Source organism: Strigops habroptila, chromosome 3, assembly GCF_004027225.2.
Source record: "Strigops habroptila isolate Jane chromosome 3, bStrHab1.2.pri, whole genome shotgun sequence".
NCBI classification, from domain to species: domain Eukaryota; kingdom Metazoa; phylum Chordata; class Aves; order Psittaciformes; family Psittacidae; genus Strigops; species Strigops habroptila.
The window spans coordinates 83983440-84009877 of NC_044279.2; the positions used below are offsets into that span (position 1 = coordinate 83983440).

At 40.4% G+C, this 26438-nt stretch overlaps 2 protein-coding genes across 2 annotated transcripts; both read left to right on the forward strand.

The window, feature by feature from the left end:
* Positions 1–6: 6 nt before the first annotated feature.
* On the forward strand, positions 7–20288 carry BBS7 (Bardet-Biedl syndrome 7). Its single transcript, XM_030479336.1, has 19 exons — positions 7–138; positions 494–559; positions 1506–1568; positions 2395–2570; positions 3190–3376; positions 4086–4158; positions 4833–4949; positions 6354–6484; positions 7017–7101; positions 8557–8659; positions 9225–9417; positions 10926–11000; positions 12064–12129; positions 14260–14399; positions 15430–15594; positions 16677–16786; positions 16891–16994; positions 18574–18697; positions 19633–20288. Exons 1-19 carry the CDS (start codon positions 103–105, stop codon positions 19767–19769), a joined length of 2151 nt encoding a protein of 716 aa, XP_030335196.1. The 5' UTR covers positions 7–102; the 3' UTR covers positions 19770–20288.
* Positions 20289–20525: 237 nt separating this feature from the next.
* CCNA2 (cyclin A2) lies at positions 20526–26370 on the forward strand. Its single transcript, XM_030480345.1, has 8 exons — positions 20526–20812; positions 20930–21158; positions 21592–21707; positions 22065–22288; positions 22875–23079; positions 23932–24045; positions 24568–24701; positions 25150–26370. The coding sequence occupies exons 1-8, from the start codon at positions 20681–20683 to the stop codon at positions 25199–25201; spliced, it is 1206 nt and encodes a 401-aa protein (XP_030336205.1). The 5' UTR covers positions 20526–20680; the 3' UTR covers positions 25202–26370.
* Positions 26371–26438: the final 68 nt, after the last annotated feature.

Here is a 26438-nt window from a genome sequence, read left to right on the forward strand (position 1 = left end):
GCCCAGCCAACGGGCAGTCGGCTCGGTTGCCGCGGTAACGGGAGCTGTGGGAGCGCCGGGGCCGCGGTCGCGGCCGGGAGGGCTCCGCTCCCCGCCGGCGCTATGGAGCTGAGCCTGGCCCGCGTGGATTACCTGCAGGTGGGCCCGGGCAGCGGGCAGCACCGCGGTGCCGGTACCCCGGGGGAGCAGGCTGGGCGAGCGCGGGTGGCCGCGGCCGCGGGGTGAGGCGGCGGCTGAGGGGAAGCCGTCCGGCGGCCCCACGGTGGGGTGGCGGGGCCTGTGAGAAGTCCGGAGGAGGGTCGCGGTGCTTCCAGTGGCGGGGCCGGGGCGTGAAGCGCTGCCCGGTGGTCCCGGGGCCGGGCAGGCCTCCCGCTTCGGCCCCAGGGTGCGCAGCTTCAGAGCCGCCTCAGCGGGACTGGGCCCACACGGGCATCGCGCCTCAGCCCCGCTGCTGGCCCGTGGCGCGCCCGGGTGACAGCGTGTCTGCCAACAGGTGGGGGTGACGGCGCAGAAGACTATGAGGCTGCTTCCCGCGTCGGGGCGAAGGGCCACGCAGAAGGTAGCGCCTGTCGCGACACTGCGGAATGTACCGCGATAATACTGTTAATCATCTCTTGAGGTTCTTTAGGTAGTATGTCATGGAGGTAGGTTTAGATTAGATATTAGGAAAAAAACTCTTCCCTGTGAAGGTGCTGAGGCGCTGGCACAGGGTGCCCAGAGAAGCTGTGGCTGCCCCATCCCTGGCAGTGTTCAAGGCCAGGTTGGACACAGGGGCTTGGAGCAACCTGGTCCAGTGGAAGGTGTCCCTGCCCGTGGCAGGGGGTTGGAACTGGGTGAGCTTTAAGGTCCCTTCAACACAAACTATTCCATGATTCTGTGATAGGGAAAAAACCTCTGGAGCCGATATTTTGGAACATTTTGGAAAATTTTTAGAACATTTTGGAGAAAACAGGAAAAAAAAAAAAAATCTGAATTTGTACTTGAAAAACTGTCAGAACCAGTAAGCAATTTTCAAAGCTTAAGGCATTGCTCAGACCACAAGGGAGTTCTTGCATATTTCTCTATTTCTGTTTTGCTAACAGTTAATACAGATGAAATATTTCTTTTAAAATTTTCCTTAATGTAAGTTCAAGCTTAGGAAAATTAATTATGAAAACTCAATAGAAAGTGCATGTCTGGTTTTAATAATAAATTCTCAGTTTGAAAATACAGCTATTCCCAAATATGCTTTTTCCGGAGTGTTCCACCTGATGGTTGCTGGTGTTTGCAAGTAGAAGCAGGAAAAGGGTTGGAAATGCTATCGCTTAAACTACTGTTCTTAGGCTTTAGTGTCCTATGTGTAGCGGTTGACCTAGCTTTCCAAAGCATACTCCTATATAGCTATGTAAAATAAGTACTGTAGAATGCAAAGAACTTAAATACAGGAAAATATTAATGTAGGAAAAGTATTATTTAAAAATATTTATGCATGTAGTAAAAAATAACAATGTGTTATACTTTCGAAGGTGGTTGTTGGAGATCAGGATGGGGTCATTACATGTTTTGGCATAAAAAAAGGGGAAGCTGTGGTAAGTGGAAATGTTCCATTCCGAGTTTTATTTTTTAAATATTCTTCCTTATGAACTTTGAAAGTCTGTTTTTACTGGCATGGCCAATAAGATACCTGTGGAAGGTGTGGAGGTAGAGCTGCGGACTGATAGCTAGCCATGATGAAGGCATGCTGATTTCATGCCTAGACAAGCACATGGTCCTCTACAGTTGTAGAGTCACGCATTACCGTGTATCATCGCCAAGAAGGTCAGTTTAACACCTTTTGTCCTGCAGCTCACTTGGGTTTAAGCCTGTATGCCTACCCTGTTACTGTGACTGGACAAAAGCCATCAGTGAGTCACTAAGTCACTCACCTTAGGGGATTTTGCCACACTGGTTGCTTTTTATGAGACTAGACTTTTGCCCAACTTAATAAAAATTTATCATTTTCCCTCCATAAGGAAACACAAAGAAATCTATGTGGTCTTCTGGAATAAAAATGCAACATATAAGAGGGAGTGTGTCACTGTGTTATTTTAAAAAAACCCAAAAAACAACAAAACAAACCAAAACCAACCAAACAAAAAACTTGCAGCTACCAGCAATGCTGAAATTTTCCTATAGATGGATAACACTGAAATAATAAAATTTTAATTTATTATATTTTACAGCATTTTATACTTACTGACATATAAAATGCTTGATTGCTTTACGATTCTGAAATGTACAGATTACTTTTGTCCACATATAATCCATAGTATTTTAGTTTTGCCGAAAATTGTAAAGCAAATTTGTTATCCTTTGTGTTAAAAGATTATCATAAATATGAGGTCGTGATGATGAAAACTATTTTTCTGTTTACAGCCAGTGTTCAAGACACTGCCAGGCCAAAAGATTGCAAGATTGGAATTAGGAGGAGCTCTTAATACACCACAAGAGAAAATTTTTGTGGCTACAGGATCAGAAGTTAGAGGTTTCACGAAAAGAGGGAAGCAGTTTCTTTCATTTGAAACTAACCTTACTGAAAGCATCAAAGCTATGTATGTATATTTTGCATTTTTTTCATAGCCAAGCAGATTGTTAGTTTATAATTTTATTAAATGATATTTTTCACTGTATCACGTGCTTGTAAGTAACACTGTCAGTCCAGCTTTACTTGTGCTATGACATGTAGGAAGGAACATAGAAAATCACGGGGATGCTTAGATAGAGTAGGGGAGTTGGGAGGGGTATGGAGGCACTCACAGCAGTACAGACGCAGGTGAGCACAGCTGGGTAGTGTATCACATCCATATACCCTTCCTCTGGCAGAAAAGGAACAAATCTTTTATTTTTCTTTTTGGATTGTGTTGTAAAATGCTGCCATATATATAAACCAGCTTGAGAAGAATTAATACCGTCAAAATATAGTAATTAAATTTCTATTATTTATAGATATTCTAAAATCCTAAGATATTCTTAGGATTTTGCATGAAGACAAAATAGGAAATAGAAACCTATAGAAATCATGGGGTTTTAGCATTCATAAGAAACTTTTTAATAGCTGGAACAGCTTGTGGGGCCCCTGATGCCTTGAATTTGCCAGCTGTAGAAAGGCTAAAAGACTATCACTGCAACTATGCTGGGAAAATGCTCCAGAAAGTGTTTTCTTCTTCTCAGGCATATTTCAGGAGCAGATCTCTTTCTTTGTGCAAGCTACATCTATAACCATTACTGCGACTGCAAAGACCAGCATTACTACCTGTCAGGAGATAAAATCAATGATGTTCTCTGCCTTCCTGTACATAAAGTGAATTGCATTACGCCGGTACTTGCATGTCAGGATAGAGTCCTCAGAGTTTTACAGGTTAAAATACTTGCTTGTTTATGTTTTATGTTTTATGCCATAGAATTGGACTAATTCTTGAGGAAATCAACATATCAGTATGGCTTAAACGTTGTAAGGATAAACATATTGTATCTTATTTGGCAGTGCTACTGTCTATAATGCTGGTACATTTATTTATTTCTTTTTTAAAGGAACAATATTATTATAAACGTGCAGAATGAGGATTAATAATACCACTACAAATAGGCTTTGGAATTCATAGGTGAAGGTAGATAACAAATTGATCTCTTCAAACTAAAAGTGCTCACATAAGGGAATTTAATACCTAAGTATCAGTTTGGAAATTCTTACTTTCACAAGTTAATTCCGTGACAAGTCTGAGTAATATCAAGTGGTTTAACAAATCTATTTGCCAAATTCACGGATTATTTTTAACAATAACACATTTCAAGAGTCCTATTTTTAATTTATATAAACTTTACCCTGTTTTAGCTTACAAATGGTTCTCACATTGGTATGGGGATTTTGTGCAAGTGAAGCATATCATATCCATAATAATTTTTTCCTTATGCTTTGGGTTATTGTTTTGTGGTTTGTTTGGTTGGTTGGTTATTTGTGTTTTGGTTTTTTTTGTGGTGATGTGGTGGGTTTTGGTTGGTTTTTTGTTTGTTTGTTTGCTTGCTTGTTTTTTACAAAATTCCTTCAAGATAGCTCTTTTTGTCTTTAGGGATCTGATTTACTGTATGAAGTAGAAGTTCCTGGACCACCTACTGTTCTTGCTCTAAAGAATGGAGATGGGGGTAACAAGATTTTGAATATACACATAACTAAATAATGCACCTTGTCAAAGTTGAGGCTTTGGGTTTCTCTTTTGCATGGTTTTCAGAACTAGAATCACTAGTTGCACCAGTCCATGGATGGATGAGAATATTGAGTAGAGTTCACATAAACTAAGACTGGAAGGATCAAGCTTAAAATAGTTTGATTATCCTTCTTGCTAATCTAACCTAATAGAAATCGCTTTAGTGTGTTAATCTGGTGCTTAATTTAGTTTCAGTTAGATTGTGTGGCAATGATATCAAGAGCTTGGAAAAGTAGTTCTTACTTGTGCTGAAGTCTTGGCACAACATTCACTACTGGATGTGTGTTCTGAATTTATCTCTTTGTTTCCCTTCTGTAAAGGCAGTTTAATAGCTGAAATTAAAGTATTGGATTATGAATGGTTTTTAGGCATAACTGCAGTGCAGGGGGGCATTCATACACCGAAGAGTGATTGCCAGGAACAAATTATCAGAACAGGTGAAGTTTGCATATATTTGGTTTTGTTTTTAAAGCCTGACAGTTCTGTTATACAACACTAATGTTAGCATTTTCTTTTTCCTTTGGGCTATAGAGTGTAATTAAACAACACTTTCAAATTTTTGAAATGGGTGTACTTGATTTTATCGACTGTAAATTCAGTTTATGTGTTCAGGTGATTCTGGAGAAGAAATTGTGTATGGAACTTCTGATGGTAAACTGGGTCTTACCCAGATTACTGGTACCAAGCCTGTACCCAAGTGTGAAGTTGGAAATGACAAAAAGAGAGGAGGTATGTGTCTCAGTGTCTCACTCTTTAGCTTTCCAGCATATGCGAGGCCTTATTACAAGTATAATAATCAGGAAATCTTATTCATAGATACTTTTGAGGGAAATTGTAATTATGTCAGTATGTGCTATTAATATGAGTAATCTCTCCCTTTCATTCTTCTGATTTTGCTAGAAATAATTCTGATCAGTTTGTCTTCCTTTGGTTTTTCTGTTCATATTATTTCCAACACTTTAGCATACTTTTGTTTTTACACTATTCTTAAAGTGGCATTTGTAAAGTAGTGTTGATTCATATATGATTACTTCAGGGTTTTATCATTTCATGACTATTTCTAAGTGCAAATATACCTGCTGGATTTTTCAGATGTTCAGCGGTCTTGAAGTCTCTTCAGAGGAAAGGTTAGCATCTTTCCTGCAAATCTTTATTTGTTTATTTGGTTTTTTTCTTTTTTTCTTTCCCCCCCCTTTTTTTTTTTTAAGAAAAAGAAAAGCTACTATAAGGGTTTTTTTCTGAAGATGGAATAAGGCTTTCGTTAAAGCTCTAGAATAAGGCTTAACTGATCAAAGCATAGTACAACACTTCCCCTGTTTTGGCCTTGGTATGCTGCTTCTGCAGCATCTATTAGCCCCTATGCCTTTGTAAAGGAGAAGACGAAGAATAAAATAGATATATTATTTTTTAAATTTAAATATATCATAAAAGCTATCGCTAAATTATTTTCCTAAAATGCTTCTTAGTATGTCCTTACTCTTAATATGAAATACATATGAGTCATAAAAGTTACATTCCATCTTGTTTTTCATATTCTTGTACAAACTATCCCACTGCTTCTTTTCCTTCTTCCAGACCCTCTCTCTCTTTCCTGTCCAAACAAGATTAGTTGTCATAGGCTGGTTCAACATGTGCTGGTAGTGGGTTTTTCCACTCACGTGTCTGGTAGCAGTACCTAGTCCAGATCTGGCACAAGTCAGAACCCTCTTTCTGTCACCTTAGCCAGAACAGTCCATTTACCAATAGCTTTAAGTCAATTATAGGAAACCAAGAACGCTTGCTTCTTCAGTGGACAAAGTTACAGTAGTGTGGACAGACCAATAGTTCATCTGGGGAAATGTTTGACAAGGGAGAGTTAAACCCCTCAGAAATAAGCTATTTGAACAGCAGAAGGGGCCTCTGTTCAGCGGTTTTGATTTGGAATTGGTTGCTGTAAAACTCACTGTACAAGCTTGAACCTCAGGCCCAGGTGAGAGACTTCGGCCCTCTAGTGGACTCATCTAGAAATAGCATTAATAAAACCTTAAAAGCTGACCAAGAATCTTATTTCTATGTAATTGAATGTGGCCTGTATATTATTGTGTCATAAACAAATAAAGATGAAGCAAACGGTTTTCTTTTCTTTTTCATTAGGTATCTTATGTATTGATAGTTTTGACATTCTGGGAGATGGAGTTAAAGAATTACTTGTTGGACGAGATGATGGAACGGTAGAAATCTATAACTTTCGAAGCGCAGATGATCTTGTCCTTCAATATGATCATGTAAGCTCATGTTCATCATACTCTTCTTTGCTGAAAAAATGAATTTTAAAAAACCTAACCCTGTGTTACAGAACTTATTTACAAGATCATTACTACTAAAATGTGTGGTTTGTTTTTAGTTTGATGAGCTCTGTAACTTTGACAACATGAACTTCAAAGCAGTATAGTGAAATAGTCTTGATCTGAGGAAAAATCAAAATAGTAGATTTGATCCCTAGTGATTATTTCAGCCTTCAGTCAGATTGCTAATTCCTGCTGGAAAAATATAATCTATCAGTGTTTTGCTTTAAACTGCTTTTTAATGCTTTTGTTATGCAGAGTAGACTTGGAATGTATTTGTTAAAACATTCCAATGTAACTGACAGTCATCAGCTCACTTACTCATTTGTAGGTCTAGATATTGTGCATCTCTGTAGGTATTTTATGATGCAGGTAAGAGGAGGAGCACAACCCTAAAAATGCCACAAAACCCCCTAAACTTTTAAAATGAGTGCAGTAATATTTCCCTCTGCTTGAATGTATTTATTTGAAGGCTTTACCGGAGAGCATTTCATCAATCCAGGGTGGCTGTGTAGGAAAAGATGGATACGATGAAATTTTAGTATGCACATACTCTGGTAAGCTTTGTATCATTTACTTAATAAATGTCACATAGGATGGGCGATGTAATAAAAATGGAGCAGACTATGTTGTTAATACAGCTCACTTCCCTTAAAATTTTTGTACTCATTGGAGCCAGGACAGTGTTTTGTTGAAAAGATCTCTTCTGATTTAATATTCACACTTAAAACTATGTTTTTATATTTTAAGATATTCATAATGTGTTTCGCTGTGTAACACACTGGATGGTTATTCTCTGGTGTAGCCTGCTGCCTAATTGTGGTGAAATAATGAATATGTTATGTCTGAAGGAATTATGTATGATTTTTTTGTATTCAAAATATTGAGACATAGGCAGTTTTTGTTGTTGTTTTCCCATCTTTTATGTAATTTCCTTCCTCTTCAGCTTCATAGGGCTTTGAATGGAGTTGATTTTGCTTTTAGTAGAAAATAAAGTTTCCCCATGTGAGGTGTCTCAGCAGCCCTTCTGTAGGATTTGAGCTATTGGCCTGACTGTCAGAGAGGCCACGATAAACATGCTGCATATGTTAACTGCTAGGAGATAAAATATTGCTAATTCTCTACCTTTGGTTATTTTCAGTGCTGAAAAAATAGCCTACTGAAACCTCTCATATTCAAAATAATGTATTGTGGCAAGATACAATTCTCAGTGGGTTATTGAGAAGTAACAGTGTTCAAGTACCTCTTTTAAATAGTCTTTCAGTGATTGAAAGAATGAATATACCTCACCTCATATGAATTGCTTTGGTATGATAGGCCGCAACCATACTATGGTCAGTCTTTTGTGGCTTCTTTTATTGGGTATGTTATAAAGATCCATGAATCCTAGAAGAAAGAAAAAAGCAAAAGCCCAGGTTCACCTGTGGGTTTTCAAAGGTATAACTCTGGTAGGATGTGCAGTAGACCGAGTCTGGCAGAGCAGGAAAAGTAGTTCTTTAGAGCAGTAAAAATGGCACGCGAAGCCTGGCAGTAAATGACTTCTGTGGTGTAATTAAGTAAACAAAAAGGTGATTTGTGTTTTTTCCCTCCAAGGGGCAGCATTCAGTCTCAAAGCACACGGTGCAACATACACTTTGCTATAAATGCGTTGCACAGCTTTTTGGTTTGTTTTGTTTTCAGCTGTAGTACTGCAAATAACTCAAGGATTTACCAGATAAAATAGAGGTGGGAAAAAATGTAAGCGCTTGGTTAAAAACTGCTGCAGTGGGATTTACTGCTCAAAGTACTTAATGAAAAAGAATAAGTAATGTTTTTCTATCTGAAAGTTAAGAATAAAACCCATGAAAAATCATGCTCAGTGTCTAGATTAATCTTCCAAAGAAAGGATTAAATTCAAGGCTCAATTCTCTCTACCCAGTATCTGGAACAAACATTGCTCCACACATACAAAAGCTGAGCGTAGACTTTTCTTTATAGCTTATAAGGAATAAAAACTTCATATATTGGTTTAGGCTGGCTGACAGGACTGACTACAGAACCTGTCCATAGAGAAGGTGGATCAGGTGAAGAACTAAAATTAAGTCAAGAAATGCAGAGCAAGATTTCATCCTTAAGGTAATTGCGCTAGAAAGAAAATTAAATTGAAGAATTGAAATGTTAAAAGCTGAAATGTCATCTTTACTTCCTATCTCATTGGATTTTCTATTTCATTAATGTATCTAGAAGTAGAAGCAAGCCTTTTTAAAGTAGAAATGAATATCAGCTTCATTTCAGCCTCTTTCTATCTTGCCTTCACTTGCTGATGTCTTAGTGCCTTCTCCCTCAGTATCAGCAAGATAAGATTCCCTTCTTCTATACTGCTTATAGCTTCTAAATGATGGGAGGCAAGTAGGAACTAGCATGTAATTCACAATGTGTTGTACTTTTGAAGGAAAAAAGTTGTCCTTTCCTGTGACTCCTAGAAATCCCTTTTGGCAAGGTACAGTAGAAACTACATTTTCTTGTGATATTGTTTATATTTTGTCCTTGTTATGTATGTGGAAGGAGAGTTCCAGTCACTGCTTGGAAAATTGTGGACAGAAGATAAACATGACTGCCTTGCAAGCTTAATCTACTTAATTTCTAGGGTAGCTTTTCTAGTTGCTTTCTTTAAACATTATATGTGGTTTCCGTTTTCTAGGAATGAACTGGAACACTTGCAAATGAAAGTACTTCAGGAACGTGAAAAGTACCAGCAGTCTTCTCAATCCAGTACTGCTATTTCATCAGTACCTGCATTTAATGTGAATGATAAGTTTACATTAAATAAGGATGATGCTAGTTACAGCCTCATCTTGGAGGTGCAGACAGCTATAGATAATGTCCTGGTCCAGGTGAGTGTGGTTTTGTTCTTGCTGGCTTTTGTGAATAAAACATTTGGAGACTTCCTAGTTCAAAAAGCCAAGTTATAGTATATTAAGTATGTGGATTTTTAAATGCGTGAATTGTTATAAGAGGGAAATGAAGTGTATAGCCTTGCAGAGTTGAAGTACCCGTTGTAAATGCTTGTTACGGAACAAATACCATTTAAACTTTTCTTGAACGCAGCAAGGTTGCGCTACCAAAGTAGACCAAAATGGCTGCTGTGCTAGCAGGTTTCTCTGGAATATGTTGTTTTGCATGTCCCTCCTTATTTAAACAGCAATTAACTCACTAAATCTTAATGAGGTGCAGATTCTCACTCCCCACTTAAGTACCGTCTGTCGTGGAAAATTAATTTCAGAATGGTATGGGCAACCTGTGCACTTCCAGTGTGGAACAGCATCTGATTTGTGTGCGGTTGATGATGAATACTCCTGCCAAGTAGAGCAACCTTAATTAACTATTCCTCCTACTTCATCAGCTGAAATTAATGGTATCTTTGCTAGTCAGAAGGAGTAATGGTTCTGAATTACCTTCTCTGACGATATGCATGGGAGAAGAATTTTACAAGGAGGAATTTGCCATAACAAAGGGAGAGAACTATTGTATGATTTTATTTTTCACTTCTTAATAAAAATCCTATTTTTATTAAGGGTGTTATTAGAGCAATGCTCAGCTACAGCTAATTTGCAGCTCTATAGTATCTGCTGTTTCTATAGCCGACTGAGGAATAATGAAATTGTTTAGTCTTAGCCTGAACTGAATGTAGAGTTTAGAACTTACGGCCTTTTATTTCAACAAATATAAACCAGTATCTGGTATTCCTCTGCTGTGACAAGACAACAGAACTGTTTTTTTAATTTTTTTTAGGAAGTATGTTGTATATTTATCAGTGTTTCCTGACGCTTCTGTGACATTATAAAGCAGTACCAAATCAAGTAATGAATCATCCTAATACCTTTTAATCTCATTTTTAAGACAGTATTAGATTTAATTTTAAGTCCAGTGAAAACACATCTAGGTAAGAAACGGTCTGTGTCAGAAGGGTTACTGTAAGTGAAAAGATCTTTAATCATTATGTATTATGATCCTTGGTTTCTTGAATGAGTACTGTAATCCCCCTATTAAAAAAAGGAAACACTTCAATCATGAATATACATCATGCATATGGATTAAGTATATTTTCATGTCTGAAAGATGGGAATAATATTTTCATGTCTGAAAGATAGTTACACATCTTATACTGAAGTTGTTGTAAGCCAGCCACACAAGAGTTCAGGACTCCATGGAAGAGTAAGAGAAAGATCATAATCTTACTCCAGGATTAAGTAGTAAGATGTGCGTCTGTTAGGCTTTTACCTCATGGATGAAGCAATCACTGCCTCTCCCTTATTAAAACGATGGCAGTTGGAAGATAAATGCATGAGAAGCTACTCGGGAACTTAAGCTCTTTGTTTTTCCTTCCTCACATGTTCTGCAGAGTGATGTCCCAGTAGACTTGCTGGATGTGGACAAAAATTCTGCTGTTGTTAGTTTTAGCAGCTGTGATTCTGAGGTAAGTGAAACAAAAGAGGTGATATTTATAGAGATTGCATGATGAAAGCTCTTAATACTTTATAGTAAAAACAGGATTTGGATTTATATATTTGTAATTTTAAATACATGGAGTTAAACTTCCCATTTGGTAATTTTGGAGAGCCCAGCTTCATTAGAGATACTGCAGAATTAGGAGTTAGTGGCAGGTCCTGACATAAGGCAAAGCTAAATGTCCACAAAAGGATCCAGGAGAGGAGCAACTGCCCTCTTGGGTTTTTTTCCTGTCTGATCACGAATATGAAAGACACATTTAGTTTTGTTCTCTTCTCTGGATTTGCCAGTTTCACATCTATTTACTTCAAAGTAATTCAGGTGAAGAACATTGTATTTTTTCCTTAGTTCATCTCTTAAAAATCACTTCAGAATATGAAAATTCCACTGTATAGGGATTCATATGTTTAAGTTCATTTTTTATGTAATAATTACAAACTTATACTTACAGAATTACTAATGATGTTTAGGGCCAGGGAAAGGATGCAGAAACTACCTTAGCATCATGAAAATCTTCTGTGAAGTCTTTTTCCTTGTAACAGTCTTCTGAGTGTTCTAGTTTTAAGAACTAGATTTGCACATCATTGGTCTACCCTGAAGCTTTCAGAAATCAACTTTTAGTTTAAGTTTCTTGTCATTTATGATGATTAATTTAGCTTTTCTGGATGTGTTTTCTTACCGATCTTACTTTAGTTTTTGGATGTTGGACTAATACTGCAGATGAGTGGGGCAGGCTGACATGCATTCTTCAGATGAAAAGTAGATACCTATGTAATTTTAATGGTAGTATTAAAGGCTTCAGTTGATTTCTCCTTATACAAAGATTTTTTTTTAATTCTACTGTAATTAAAATTAATGGGAATATTCAAGGGAACCAAAGATTACTTTTTTGTATTTAACTTTTGTAAGATAGCTGTACATAAATGGCAAAAAATTTAATGTACATGTCTACAGTTAAAACAGACCAGTCGAACTTTTGTGAATCCACAGACCTGTTTTGTATTATTTTTCTGTTTTTCTGTTGTTTACAGCCAAATAGCAACTTTCTTCTTGCAACTTATCGATGCCAAGCAAATACTACAAGGCTTGAACTTAAGGTAAAATGCTTCAAAATATTTTCACAATAAATTAATGGTTGTGTAGATGTCTGCTTCAGAATGGAGAGATCTCCACCTGGATTGACTGCTTAGCCAGGGCGAATGATCAGTCCAATTTCTAGCGCTGGTTGTTTCCTGAGCATCTTCTAATCTGGGGCTTGTGTTCCTTTACATTTGTCTGTAGGGTTTCTAAAGGCTTCTAAAAATGTGTTACTTCAGAGGAGAGCTCGAGGTCCTTCCTGAGTGTGCCTATGATGAAAGCAGTGGGTAAATCACAGATTGTGAAAATAATTCCACACACCATCTCCAGAATCAAGTAAAATGGAGAGAGGCGTGGGAAAGAAAGCTCTGACACTGTTTGTCCTCGTTGGCATTAGAAGGAAGTTACACTGGGAAGTAACCAGGGAATATAGACTGGATATTTATTTTGGAGAGGAAGTGAACCCGGTCATTCCATGTTTATTATACTAAAGGCATGTGGGTGTTTTGGGGGTGCTTTTTTTTAAAGAATCACCAAATTCACACATTTTGTGACTACCACCAGGGGAAATAACGAAGGAAATCATGATTAGGAAAATGCTCAACATGCACACAGCACAGGCTCTAGGTTTTCTCTTTATGTAGTTGCCTAATGCTGCAGCCTCCTAATCTGTGTTTATTTGTGTAAAACTCTAAGTCAAAAGATTATCATTAGAAATTTAAGCCTGCATAAAACGCATCAAGGGTGGGGGTGGCTATCTGTTTGTTGGTGAGGTTGCAATAATGGACCTAGTGTACGGAATTAAAAGTCTTATTTTCCAGGTCCCTTTCTTAAGAAATACTGTTAGTGTGTTTATTGGTTCTGAGCAGGTCACTTGATCTCCCTGTGTCTCAGTTCTCATATTTTAATTTAGGGATATGACCCTGGCCCCCTTTAATGTTGAAGATACCAGCTGAAGAGTAAATAACACGAGAAAAGTTAATCAAATGCATTCATGATACATAAAAAGAGGGGTATTTTACTCTCCCACTAAAACATTTGTAAACTTGCTGTTGTGTGTCACCATAGCGCAGTGTGTCATCAAACCCTGTGGACTCAGATCCTGATGTGATGGATTTGATCTGTACGGGTTCTACTGCCACCTCGCTGCAATGCATTCAGGATCTCCACTGATTTACACCTGTCACGTGGACTTCATTCTCTTTTTGTATTTTGCCAATGCAGATGCAAGATAATACAACTTTTAAGCCTTGGTTCTTTTATTTCCAAAGAGAACTCTTTACTAACTTATTTGCATTCAAAACATTGAAGTCGATGTCTTCCTGCCAAACGCTGCTTTTTGAGTTCTAGGACCCTATAAAATAGGGGATATGATCAAGGTTATAAAGCAAACTTTTACTTGAACTCCAGTCTGCTCTTTTGTTTGTATAAAGCTGTTTCAGTAGCTCTTCTGCCCTTCTTTCACAGCAGTGTTGATGCTACAGGTGGGACACTCCTGTTTCTGTCAGTTCTGTGTGAGGGGCAGACTTCTTAGTGCAGCCTGTGTAGCTGAGAAGACTGATGCATTACTATGTTCTGCAAGGCGTGGAGAGTGTGTCCTGTGTCTTGAATGTGTTTGTACACCCTGCTTGTTGGGTATTACGAGACTCAAACTTCAACTTGGCCTCTTACTTCTACAAAAATAGCTCAGGAAGAACTTTTGATTGTTATGAAGAGATGAACTCATATTTTGAAATTCAGTTTACTCTCTTGAATTTGTTGATCTGTTCTTTGCTGCCAACTGCTACAGAATGTATTTTTTCCTTAATTAAAAAAAGATTAAAAAAATGGTGCCACTGAGGAATTGGAAGCAAGTCAACACACTTTTTAATTTAACTGATCAGGGAGTAAGTTAGAGGGTTTTATTTTCTCAATACTTCATTTATCTAATATAGCAGCACTTCATTGGATGCTACTTCATATGGGTTGAAAGCATTCTTGATCTGCTTTATTTATGGTGGCACTATCAAATAAATAGAGTACTCGAAATATTCCTGAAGGACAACAGTCTTTTTTGAACACATTTTGAACACCCACTGATTTTCCAAATAATGTTAAATTAATAATTTCCCTTTTGTTCCTTTTGGTGGGTTCTGCTTTTATTTCTGCAGGTTCGGTCGATTGAAGGTCAGTATGGGACACTTCAAGCATATATAACTCCAAGAATTCAACCAAAAACTTGCCAAGTTCATCAATATCAAATTAAACCACTTTCGCTTCATCAGAGAACTCATTCTATTGACCATGACAGGTATTTGCAAAGAAAAATCAATGCCTTCTTCTCTGGAAAAACTGGCACGATCCACTTGAAACAATGTTTACTCTATAAACTTGAGTGCATCATTTCTAACCTCTAACCTACAATTTTGAGGCTGTAGTTCCATTTTATGGGTTTTCTGACAGAAGATGTGGGTTTAATGGGTTCCTTGCCAACTTTTACTCTTGTTTTCAGGGTTTGGTGAGGGTTTTCTGGTTGTTTTTTTGTTTTGTTTTTCATCTTACTGACCTGGGTTATTGTGCAGCCCCATGTGTTAGTAGAGCTGAGGGTGTGGTAGAAAGGAAACTTCAATGTTAGTAACCATAGTCTTTTCAGTTTCAGCCTTATTCTCCCCTCCACCCTTTTAATACAATTCTTTCCCATAGCTAATTTGGCTCCAAAACTGAGCCAAGATTTTTTTGGAGTTTTTTTTTTTCCTTATCTTTCTGTTAGGATCCTAGTATTTTATGCAATTTCTTCTTGATTTTTTTCTCCCACCTTCATTTAACATCTTGTTTTGCCACCAAGGTGTTGCTTGCTTCAGAGCAGAATGTAAAGATTGAAGGAATGATACCAAATGCTTTTATGTGCAAATGCTTCAGTGTGCAAATGAGCTCCATTATGCCTTGTTCTTGATATAAATGCTGTGTCTGTGGTTTATGCCGTGGGAGATTGTTGAGGCTTTTAGTCATATATGCTGTATTGTCAGTTATTTATCTTTGTCATAAGTTTCAGGTTTAACAACGTGAAATGGGATATGTCAAAAACTTCCAACTAGTGTCTTGGCCGGTTCTGACATGCCTGCTAGGAATGTACTCGTAGTTTTTAGTCTGGAAATACATAAAAGTAGCTGTAATCTGCAAGATATAACTACTTAGCAAGATACCTGACTTTTCCCAGGGTGTAGATTAAAAATAAACCACCATGTGGAACTAACCCTTTTTCGTATGGGTATCTAGTGCACTGACAGTGCCCCTCCTTCATTAACTGCTTTGGTTTTGTTTTTAATTTCACAACGTCACAGACCCATGAATACACTGATGCTCAAAGGCCAGTTCAGTTTTGCTGAAATTCACTCGTGGGTTGTGTTTTGCTTGCCTGAGGTGCCTGAAAAGACTCCCGCTGGAGAGAGCATCACCTTTTATTTTCAGAACACCTTCCTGGGTACACAGCTTGAGAGCACTTACAGGTAAAATACAATTAATAAACTGCAATGTGCCTTTGCTGTGGGGTTTGTCTTTTTCACTCTTGAACAGCCTGCAAGTACCATTCCACACACATACTACTCCACCCTCAACCCCGTCAAAACTGCCACTAAAGGGAATAGGAATCTTTCTTAGAAAGGCTTGTCAAACATTACCAGGGCATGCATTATCCAGTAATGATGCACTCTGTATCTCAGATAGGGTTTTTCTTGAAGTTTGTCCAAAAAACCAAAATTGCTGGGGAAGAAAGGCTTGGTATATTTTTAAGATGTTGGCTTGCTTTTAGAATTTAAAGAACAGAGCTAACTAACATAGCTCTGAGATTACTGTGTAACGCCTACTGTTTTCTAACGTCCTTTTTTTTGTATTGAGGAGCAGAAATAAAAGGCATTTAATACTCATGCAAACAAAAATGTGATAAGCATTAAAAACCTTTTTTCTGAAGCTTATATTAGGCAAATACTATTTCTATGCTTAAGGTTAATACTCTGTTCTCAACTTAGTTATATCTTCCTTCGGCGAATTATATACATCCACCTGAAAATGGAACTGTAATTACAACATCTGTTGTAATTATCTAGATTCCAGCCTGCTCCCAGCCTACCATACATGTTGCCTACTCATAACACAAAAGGCTGCTGGGTGGGTTTTTTTCTGGGGGAAGGGGAACCTTTAATACCCTTCTGGTATTGAAGCTTGCCATTTGGCTTCAAGGTATTGCAATGATAAAACTTAGGAAGAATAAATACAGTCAGAAATCTTACTTCTGTAACCTTAGTGCCATACAATAAAGATAACTGCTTTGCGTATGCCTGAGATTTGTGTATGCTGCTTTGTTTTATTTACTGGAATAAAGTGTTCTCTGTGAAGATTACCCTGGGAAGGATGGAACAGTGTAGGTGTGTATACAGCTGCATGATACATGGAGAATCGTTAGAACCTTTATAGAGGTTGCTTTCTTTGATTGGGACATTGATTTACAGGCCTCCTATTTTAGTGTAGGGACAAATCCACTGCATCCATGTGTGTTTAAGTTTGTTCATTTAAATTTTTTCTTCCTTTATAGAAAAGGTGAGGGATGTTTTAAGTCTGACAACATTTCTACAATATCCATCCTAAAAGATGTGCTTTCCAAGGAGGCTACAAAAAGGAAGATTAATCTCAACATATCATATGGTATTTTGTTCCCTATTTTGTTGTCCTTGACTTCAATTTTATATTCTTATAAATGGAATATTTGATATTTATTTGCTTGTTGGGTTTTTTTCACTCCCTACCAGACATAAATGAAGAATCTGTGAGGCACACATTAAAGCTTATCCACCCAAAATTAGAGTATCAGCAGCTTTTGGCCAAGAAGGTTCACTTAATAGATGCTTTGAGAGTAAGTATCTGAACTCCTGCAGAAGGATTTTTTAGGGGGAATTATGTTGTCAGATACCAAGCTGTACGGCTCAAGTCAGGTGTGCGTCATTCTGCTTTCTGTTCCCAGTTTCTGTTCCCAGGACATGTATTTTAATTGTCTAGGAGACAGACTTCTTCAAGCAAAATTCCCATTTATACTATACAACTAGTGAATAATGTGTAGGATTACTGACTGATGTTGAGGGTGCTTAAACTGGACAGTATAAGGCAGACAGCTTTATCACCTAACATTCTCTTTTTGCCTGCTGTTTTCCAGTTCCTTCTTTGTCTCTTTCCACTAACCTTTGAAGGTTTTTTAGATGTGGGAATTAACGTCCAGGCCAGATGCGGCTTCCTCACTTTGGAACTTTATCCCAGTATGTCCGAATTTCTGAATTGTCTGCTTTTTAATCTTTTGCTTAATACCTCCTCCTCAACGGTTTGTCTTTGGGAGGTACCAGTTAGGCAGCTTGTCTCTTGGACTTTTTCCAACAAATGGAAATCCAACTAGGATTTTACTGTCAAAGACTTGCTATCATCTCTGTTGGTATTTTTTGGTGGTTTTTTGAGGGAGAGCAGAGATGAAAACAGACAACCAGTTCTCTCTGGTCCTTTGGGGGAATCGAATACTAGTTGTCAGAACTCTTTAGTTAGTAGAAAAACTGACTACCAGTGAGAATAGTGTGTACCTTTATTATCACTAAGAGTATTTTACTTTACTTGGGTTTGATGTGGCAAGCCAGGGGGGTAGAGAATAATAGAGAATTTATTCTTAATGCACGTTATGTTTGTGCAGTAATAATGATGATGCACATCTTGCTTGGTTTAAGCTTTTTTTTCTTAGACAGCAGATCTTCTTTGATAACTATTTCTTGGGGTTTGGGGGGGGTTGGTGTTTTTTTTGTTGTTGTCATTGCTCTTTTTTTTTTTTTTGGATAATAACTTCTTGATAGGCAGTAAAATAATCTGATGATTGATGAAAGCCATTATCCCAGCAGACTCATGATGCACAGCATAATTACCTTTTGTCTGGAAAAGAACAGTCTTTCTGTGGGGAATAAAAAGATCTATACTACTGATCATCTTAGACTGGTCTGATGGTAGACTGGGGCATTTTAGAAGAGGTCTTTAAAACTTTTTGCTGTCACAATTTCAGTGATGCTTTCACGGTTTACTTTTACTCTCAGACTTTAGCACGTGCTACACTTTCTAGGAATTTACTTACTCTAAAAATGAAGACATGATGAAGGCTTTGAGGCTCCATTAGCCTTGATCCTGTAGGTGCTGGGTGGTGGCGTGATCCTGTTCTGGCAGTATTTGGAGCTGGAGGCTGTAACACACAGGATTTTGAGAATCCTGTCTAGGAAGTGACAGGTAACGTCTGGCATTTCATTAGAAGACTAGAAAATTAAGCACTTCGAAAGTAACTCCTGCTAACTTGGAAGGGGATTGTCTTTGTCTCTGAAGTACTTCCTCCTGTCAGACTCCTGTCTTCATACTTTTATGCTCTCATGATAATTAAATGCTGTTAATTCTTGACGATTTAAAATGTCTTTGAGGAATTACAAGTTCATGAAGGAAATGTGGACTTCCTGCTACCAAAATACCGCAGCATTTTGGAAGAGGCAGATCAGCTGCTCGAGGAATACAAGAGACAACCTGCACATCTTGAGAGACTTTATGGTTTGTTGATCAATTTTTATTTAAATGTAACTTAATGTCCAGAGAGCACAGTCGATGTGACTGCAATAGTTATGAAGTAAGAATTAGTAGAGTTGAAATAATTTGATAAGTGGCTACACTTAGTTAGCTTCAGGACTGTCTGTTTGATCACACAGCCAAGACTGCGTATTTACATCCTGGTTTTGATCATAAAAATCTAAAGTTAAAGGTAAGGCAGTAAAAAAGCCTAGCACATACTGGAAATAGCTTGTATGCTACTACAAAGTTTGAGCAGTAACCTCTAAAGGTTCTCAAGAATTGTTCACTCAAGAACTTTTGGGCATTGCAAGCATGGCTTTTCTTAACAGACAGCTTCTTTTATTCTTGTCATATATCTTATGTTCCATGTCTTTATGGGCATGATTAAGGATCATATTCAAATTCATGATGGCATTAAAGAATGTGTATGAGTTAAACGACTGGTTAAGTTTTGCAAAACATCATAAAAACAGAAAATTGAACATGGAGTGGGAAGGAAGACTCATAGAAAATTATCTAAGTTAGTGAAGGAAATTCTGTAACCTTCTCTGGTGTTCCTCAGACACACCTCTCAGCTCAGAGAATCTCTGCCAGATGCAAGGTGTAAGAAGCCTAAGTATATACAACGTAAGCAGAGTCCCCTTTACCATCCCATGATAGTTCCTCACTCTTTCATGTTTCAGATGTGGGTAATTCTAAGTTGGAAATACATGCTTTGGAATGAAGCTGGAATCTGTGGTGTTATAACTGGTTTGGGTCTATTTATAAGTAAGTCGTGGTTTAAAACATGAGGTTTAAAAAGAGTCTTGTCTCTAAACCTAGATTAAACTAGAACAGTTGGTACGTAGTAGTGACTTAGAGATACCTCAGTTAGGGAAAACAAGGCAAATAATACTCCTGGAATTTTACTTTTGCAGGTATGATCACGGATCTCTTCATAGATAAATTTAAATTTAAAGGCACCAACGTGAAAAGCAAAGTTCCTCTTCTCCTGGAAATGCTGGATGGCTGTGATCAAGATGGACTAATTGCTTTCTTTGACGCTGCAGCCTGATAAGGGAAAAGCTGGGTAATTTTTCTTTCTTTTTTTTTTTTTATTTTACTCGAGGCAGTTCAGTCTTCAGTCCAAAACACTTTTTAAGAAAAACACTATGTTGTACTTTGGCTTTATTTGTATTTATTATCATACTGAACGCAGCAGTAACCTTTAGTTCATATCAGCTGTTAAATGCACGCAGAGTTTCTACACCCACAGTGTTCTTCATAGCTAAAGAAAACCTAGGTTCACATCTAAATACCACATCCCCTTCTTGCAAAAACGTTTTCCACTTGTCAGAACGTCTGGAGAAACTCCTTTTCAGAGACTTAACCAGAGACAGAAGAAATGTGTGTGTTAACCTGTACCTAACCATGGTATTTGCCTGCCACGGGTATCACTCTCGTCCCACCTGATGTCACTGAGGTGCGCGTAGAATGGGAGAACTCTGTATCTTAAGCTCAAGGCAGCTGCTACTGGAGCTGCACGTTCATTCCTGGTTGGAGCGCGGCTGGCATTAAACTTTCCCCGTGCTTCTCCCGTGTCTTTGTTCTTCATTTCACCCCCCCGCCTTGCTTCCCGCACGTTGCCCTTTAGGGTTGGCAGCGCTGACTCGGCCGCGGGCACCCACCGCTGCCCGCGGGGCACCACCACCGCGCCGGCGCCAGCGGGCCTGCCCCGCCCCGCGGCCTCCCGCCCGCCAGGCCCCGCCCCTTCGCCTGAGGCACCGCCCGCCGCTCGCCCCGCCCGCGTTGGCCCCTGCGGCCGCCCGTAGGCCGCGTGACGCGATGCGGCGCCGCGCCCTCTGATTGGCCGATTCAATAGTCGCGGGCTACTTGAACGGCGAGAGCGGCGCCCCGGCGCGAGTCTCGGCGGCCGCTCCGCTTCTTCCCGGTCGTCCCCGTCCTCCGGCGGCGCCTCCCGCGGCCATGTTGGCGGAGCAGGAGAACCAGGAGAACGTTCCCCCGGGCGCCAAAGCGCCGCCGCCCGCCGCCGCCGGCACCCGCGTGGTGCTGGGGCTGCTGAGGGGCGCCCAGCAGCGGCCCGGGCCCCTGCCGCAGGTGAGCGGGGCAGCGGGTGTGGGAGCGCGCGGTGAGGGGTGAGGTGAGCCGGGGCGGCGGAGGGTGTCAGCGCCGGGCTGCGCCCTCGGCGGCGCTGACGGGCCGCTCTCCACACAGGCGGCGCGGCGCGGCGGCGAGGGCCATGGCGCGGCGGCGGGGCGGCCGGGCGGCGGGCAGCAGCCCTTCGCCATCCATGTGGACGAGCCGGATGGGGAGCAGCAGCGGCGGCGGGGCAGCCCGGCGACCCGAAAGGAGGAGGCGTCGCTGGGACTGCGGGCGGCGGTCTGTGCCCTCGGGGAGCGGCGGCCTCTGGCACCCCTGGGCAACGCCATGGAGCTGAGCTTCGGTATGTGACACCCAACAATTCCCCCACCCCCCGCCCGGGGCTCCGGCAGCCCCCAGCACCACCTGTCCAGGGACCGGCTGGCGTCCCGCCGGGAGCGCGGCGCTGCCCCGGCCTTCTGGTGTGCTCCTGTGGGCCTCGTCCCATCTGCTCCCGCTGCAGTGCCCCGATCTGCGGGGCCCTTCCCTGGGCAGCGAGCAGGGCCCTGCCCAGGTGTGACCTAGGAAGGCGTCTCCAGAGCAAACTGGAGGCTGTCGGGGACAGAGATTGGTTTGGTTCGACCCAGAAGATCCCTTTCTGGTTGCTGAAACCAGTTTTGTTTCTTTGGGCCTGCTATTACGAAACAGCAGCTTTTCAATCAACGGGGTAGTTCCCTCTGCTGTGAGAGAGTGCTCTGATGGGGCCCGTTTTAACATGGCTTTTATCTTCTACTTAGATTCTCCAAGTATTATGGATATTTCAATAACTTCAGAAGCAGAAGAGAAAAAACCAAATGTTAATAACGTGCCAGACTATATCAGTGATATCCATACATACCTTAGGGAAATGGAGGTGAGCTGCTCTCTTTTTTTATTTGTGTACAGCTTATGGGGGAGAGATTCAAGGTTGAGAAATGCATCTGAGCATCAGTTACTTCTACAGTGACTAAATTAAAGCTTGCTAGAAATGGAGGAATAAAGTGCTGTGTCCACTGCTATGAATATGAGATTGGTTTCTTGTGATCAAGTTGATTGTGCCATGCATGGAACAGAAGTTGGAAAGCCAGATTGTGGAAATGTAATGCACCGAGCCTAGGCTTGTCCTTGTTTGCTTCTGGTCTGCTTAAATTGTGGTAAATAGAGCTTAAACAGTTGCTTCCCTGTCAGCATTTAGTCCAAACTCAATCTTATCTGTCTTCTAAACCTACAGGTGAAGTGCAAGCCTAAAATGGGTTACATGAAGAAGCAACCTGATATTACAAACAACATGCGGGCTATTCTTGTGGACTGGCTGGTGGAAGTTGGAGAAGAATACAAATTACAGAACGAAACCCTGCACTTAGCTGTAAATTACATTGATAGGTTTCTTTCTTCCATGTCTGTTTTGAGAGGAAAACTTCAGCTTGTGGGTACCGCGGCTATGCTGCTTGCATCGTAAGTGAGATTGCTGAATTTAAAATTCCACCCGCTGGCCTCGTACAGATGGAATCCTGTGGCTATGGCATGTCTGGCTACAGGCAACAGAAATGCTATAGCCGTGGGAGGGCTTCACGCTAGAAGACAAACTGGGAGTTGTCCACCTAAAAGCTTGGCAGTTTGTATGAAACTTTGCAAGCAAGGTTCTAGGTTGTCTTTGTAGATTTCCCTCAGGAGGATTCATCATTTCTAGGTGCAGCAGCAGCAGGCTTCTGAACAGTTACTTGTGCATGTTTTGCATGCACAAGGCATGTGAAAAGAAAGTTTTGCTTGCGCTGAATGTTAGTTTCATGGGTTGTTCTGGAATTTCTGTAACTGAGTGCCAGATTGCTTAGTACGAACATATAAGGCTATGGTAGCTCTGTAATTTCAAGTTCTGCTGATTCAAGAGCTACAGAACCAAGTGCAGCAAACTTGTTCAGTAATAGTGCCCAGCTACTTCACAAGTCAGAATTCAAAGTAGGATGCTGGCTTTCATTACAGGTTGCTGGTTATCTGGCTTTCTAGTACTTGATTATTTGCTCATAACTACTTCTCCTGGCAGGAAGTTTGAAGAAATCTACCCTCCTGAAGTAGCGGAGTTTGTCTACATCACAGATGACACCTACACCAAGAAGCAGGTTCTAAGAATGGAGCACTTAATTTTGAAGGTTTTGTCGTTTGACTTGGCAGCTCCAACAATTAACCAGTTCCTCACTCAGTATTTCCTGCATGAGCAGACAAATGCTAAAGTGGAGAGCTTATCAATGGTAAGTAAGAATTACTAGCTTGACCTGTATTACTAGAAAGTTTTAGTATTAATGCACTTTACAAGCTCTGTTCCCTAGTCTCAGTAGAAAAGAAATGCTGAAGGACTCTCCAGGCTTCCTTGCCTCCTCCTTTTAAATGTGTAGTCTCTCTGGGAGAGCTCTGGAGAGCTTGTACAGTTTGATGCGTGCTCCTCCAGCAGTGGTGCCACGCCACTGGAAGTTAATGCTCCTATCGCCATTTGAATGTCACTATCACTGTTTGAAATGCTCCATTCCTGTCGCAGGCTTGCACTTGGCCGGCTCCACCATGCCCACGTAATCAGAGCAGGCAGAGATTGAATTTTAATTTAGGGTTTGTTTCACTGCTAGATGTTTCCGTCTTTATCTCAAGCTGCCACACCTATCCGCCCACTTTGGCAAAAAAGGACTTGTGCTTTGGTTTCCCCTTCAATAAGCAGTGAGCTCTAAATCCAGAGGCCAGTTTCTAAAGCACAGCACAAGTAACATTTCAGCTACAGTTATACTAAATCCTAATTGTGTGGCAGGTACCAGAGCTCCCAAATAGAAACCTTTGTCTCATTGTGTAAAGGTCAGACCTGACTACAATGTTTCCTCTGTGTTTAAAAGACCTCTAAACATAAAATGTGGTGTTGAAAAAACGTGTTGGGAAAGCTTTTTTGGCAGTAATCAACAGTACATGCTAAAAGAGAAAGTAAGTGGAAACTAGTAAAAGCTCTTCTCCACCTAATAGCATGATTGGAAGCTTAAATGAGGGTTCTAGTGCAACTATTAAATGCTTTTCTACTTCCTTTTGGAAGCAGATGATTCCCCTTTCTTTCGTTTGCCTTGCAGTACCTTGGGGAGCTGAGTCTAATTGATGCTGATCCTTACCTGAAATACTTGCCATCAGTTATTGCTGCTGCAGCATTTCATCTAGCAGACTATACGATCACTGGACAAACTTGGGTATGTAACACTGAAACTGAAGCCTTCACACACCTTTATGTGTGTCTAGGGTATCGATATGTTCTGAATGCTGGGGCTTGGGCTGCAGGAATCACTGCCCCTCTGCACTCTTTTGCTGTTAATTATGGATTGCTACTTGTGGTAATTGAAAAATGGGAGGCCACACACACCCCTTAGAAAAATGGGAGGCACACGCTTCCCCTTGGGGTGCTGATGCACTCCATTCTGGCAATCCTTCTCAAAGCTGTAAGCAGCTTGCTTGTGATGAGGAAGTGGGCAGTAAGAAAGCTGAAGCGCTGGAGGCAAGGAATACTTGTTTACAGTATGGTAGTTTTCAGGATTACTGTAAATCTACATGAACTGCTAAAAATCTGAGCAGTGAGTATTAAACTACTTAGTGCTTGAAAAAACAATGCTCTGCCAACTTGCTGGAGCAACAGAGTTTCATAAGGAAGCTACAATCTTCACTAATGCTGTTGGCATAAGTGAGCAGAAGCATTAAAAGGTTCCTTTCTCCATCAGCCTGAATCCTTGTGCAAAGTAACCGGCTACTCCCTCGAAGACATCAAGCCTTGCCTCCTGGACCTACACAAGACCTACCTCAAAGCAGCACAGCACACACAACAGTCCATAAGGGAAAAGTACAAGAGTACAAAGTGAGTATCTGTAGAGATGCATGATGAGTTGGTATGTATACCCAAGTTATCCTAGCACATAACTTCTTAACAGGAGGGGGGGAGAAGAGGGGTGGGTGTTATTTTGAGTCTTGAGACTCAACTAACCAAATCTACTACGTCAGCAAGATGGTGACAAGACTCCTCAGGTTTTTGCAGTGTTCTGTTGAGCAGTGCTTGGTGTTCACCACCAGGGCTGCTATCGCTACCTGAACTGTGAGGTAGAAACTGGAGCAATTTTCTTGATGTTCCTACCGTTGGTAGGCAGGAGATGGTACCTAATGCTCCTAAACACCTGTGTCAGTGTGGCAGCTGGCAAGCCCCAAATGTTTCCTGCCTTCTGAGCAATGTGCTTTGCTGCAGTACTTACGCTGTTCTGTACGTCAGAGAGCAAGATGACATCCTGCATCTTTCTTTTTCCCCCTTCTAGGTACCACGGAGTATCGCTTATTGACCCACCAGAGACACTAAACTTATTGTAATAATCAAGAGACTGTTCTTACTATGTATATTACAAGAAAATTATGTACAGTTTTAAACATGGCTCAAAATTCCAGATGTGATCACTCGGAATATTAATACAGGTTTTCATGAGCTTAACTAAAGTTAGTTTTACGTGGTTTTAATGTAAATCTTTTGTATATGCAATCTTGTTAAAATATTTAGCTGGAGTCTTATACAAATGTTCTCCTCAAGCATGGAATTAACCAGGCAAAGTCTGACCAAGTGAAGTCTGAGACAGCTTATCTAATTATAGACTAAACGTTAATATTAGCAGCGCATTATAATAGTAGGGCTTTGCCTCCTCCCAGGTGAGAATGACTTGGACTCCACAGCAGTATTTGTAGCTTTTTTGTATAGTGTCTAGTTTAAACTGGGACTTAGTATAGATCCAAAATGTGGTTTAATGGCTGTAATACTGGAAGAAACTGTATAGCTATGAGGAGAAAACATTGCTGGAATTGACTCTGGTGAGGCACTTTAGGATGTGCCAGCCCCTGGGAGTCTCTATTGCTGTGTAATGTCAGATCTCCACCAGGTTAAAGTTTGAATGCTCAGCTGCAGGGACTGCACAGCTAGAACTATTACATCAGGTCATACTTCTTTTTTCCAGTAGAAAATGGTCTTGCAATAGGTATTTTTTGAGTCAAACTGTAAAACTGATAGTAATTTAAACTCATGGAGTTCTCACTGCTGTGTTAGCTGTCCTGAAAGCCCATTAATATCTGTTAAAATTAGTTATTGGTCTGCTCACTGAGTGCCTCTTTAGGGGCAGTGGAGGGGTTAAACTGCAGGAGAGTGAAGTACTGCTCCATGCCCTCAAGAGGAGGGGATGTTTTCTGGTGTGGATGGGCTGTGTATGGAATGGTAGCAATTCTGTACCCCTCTCCTGCTTGGAAAGGAATGTTCCCCTGTGGCATGCAGCAAAAATGTAAGCCAGCTGGTCTTATTTTTCCTTAGTTCTGGAACTGTTACAGGAGCAAACTAGCATCTAATTGGCATTAGATAGAGTGGATGTTTACTTTCAACCTGTGTAAATGGAGTGGTGCTGTCCTGTATGTGCTGTTCTTTATGTGTAAAGCAGTGAGTACATGGAAGTGGGTTAACTGAGCCATTTCCAGGCTGGCTAATAAACCTTTTTTACATCTGATGTTAGTGGTCTTGCCAATACCTTAAAACCAGTGAAGGGTAATGCTACCATCTTAAACTTGGCATTCA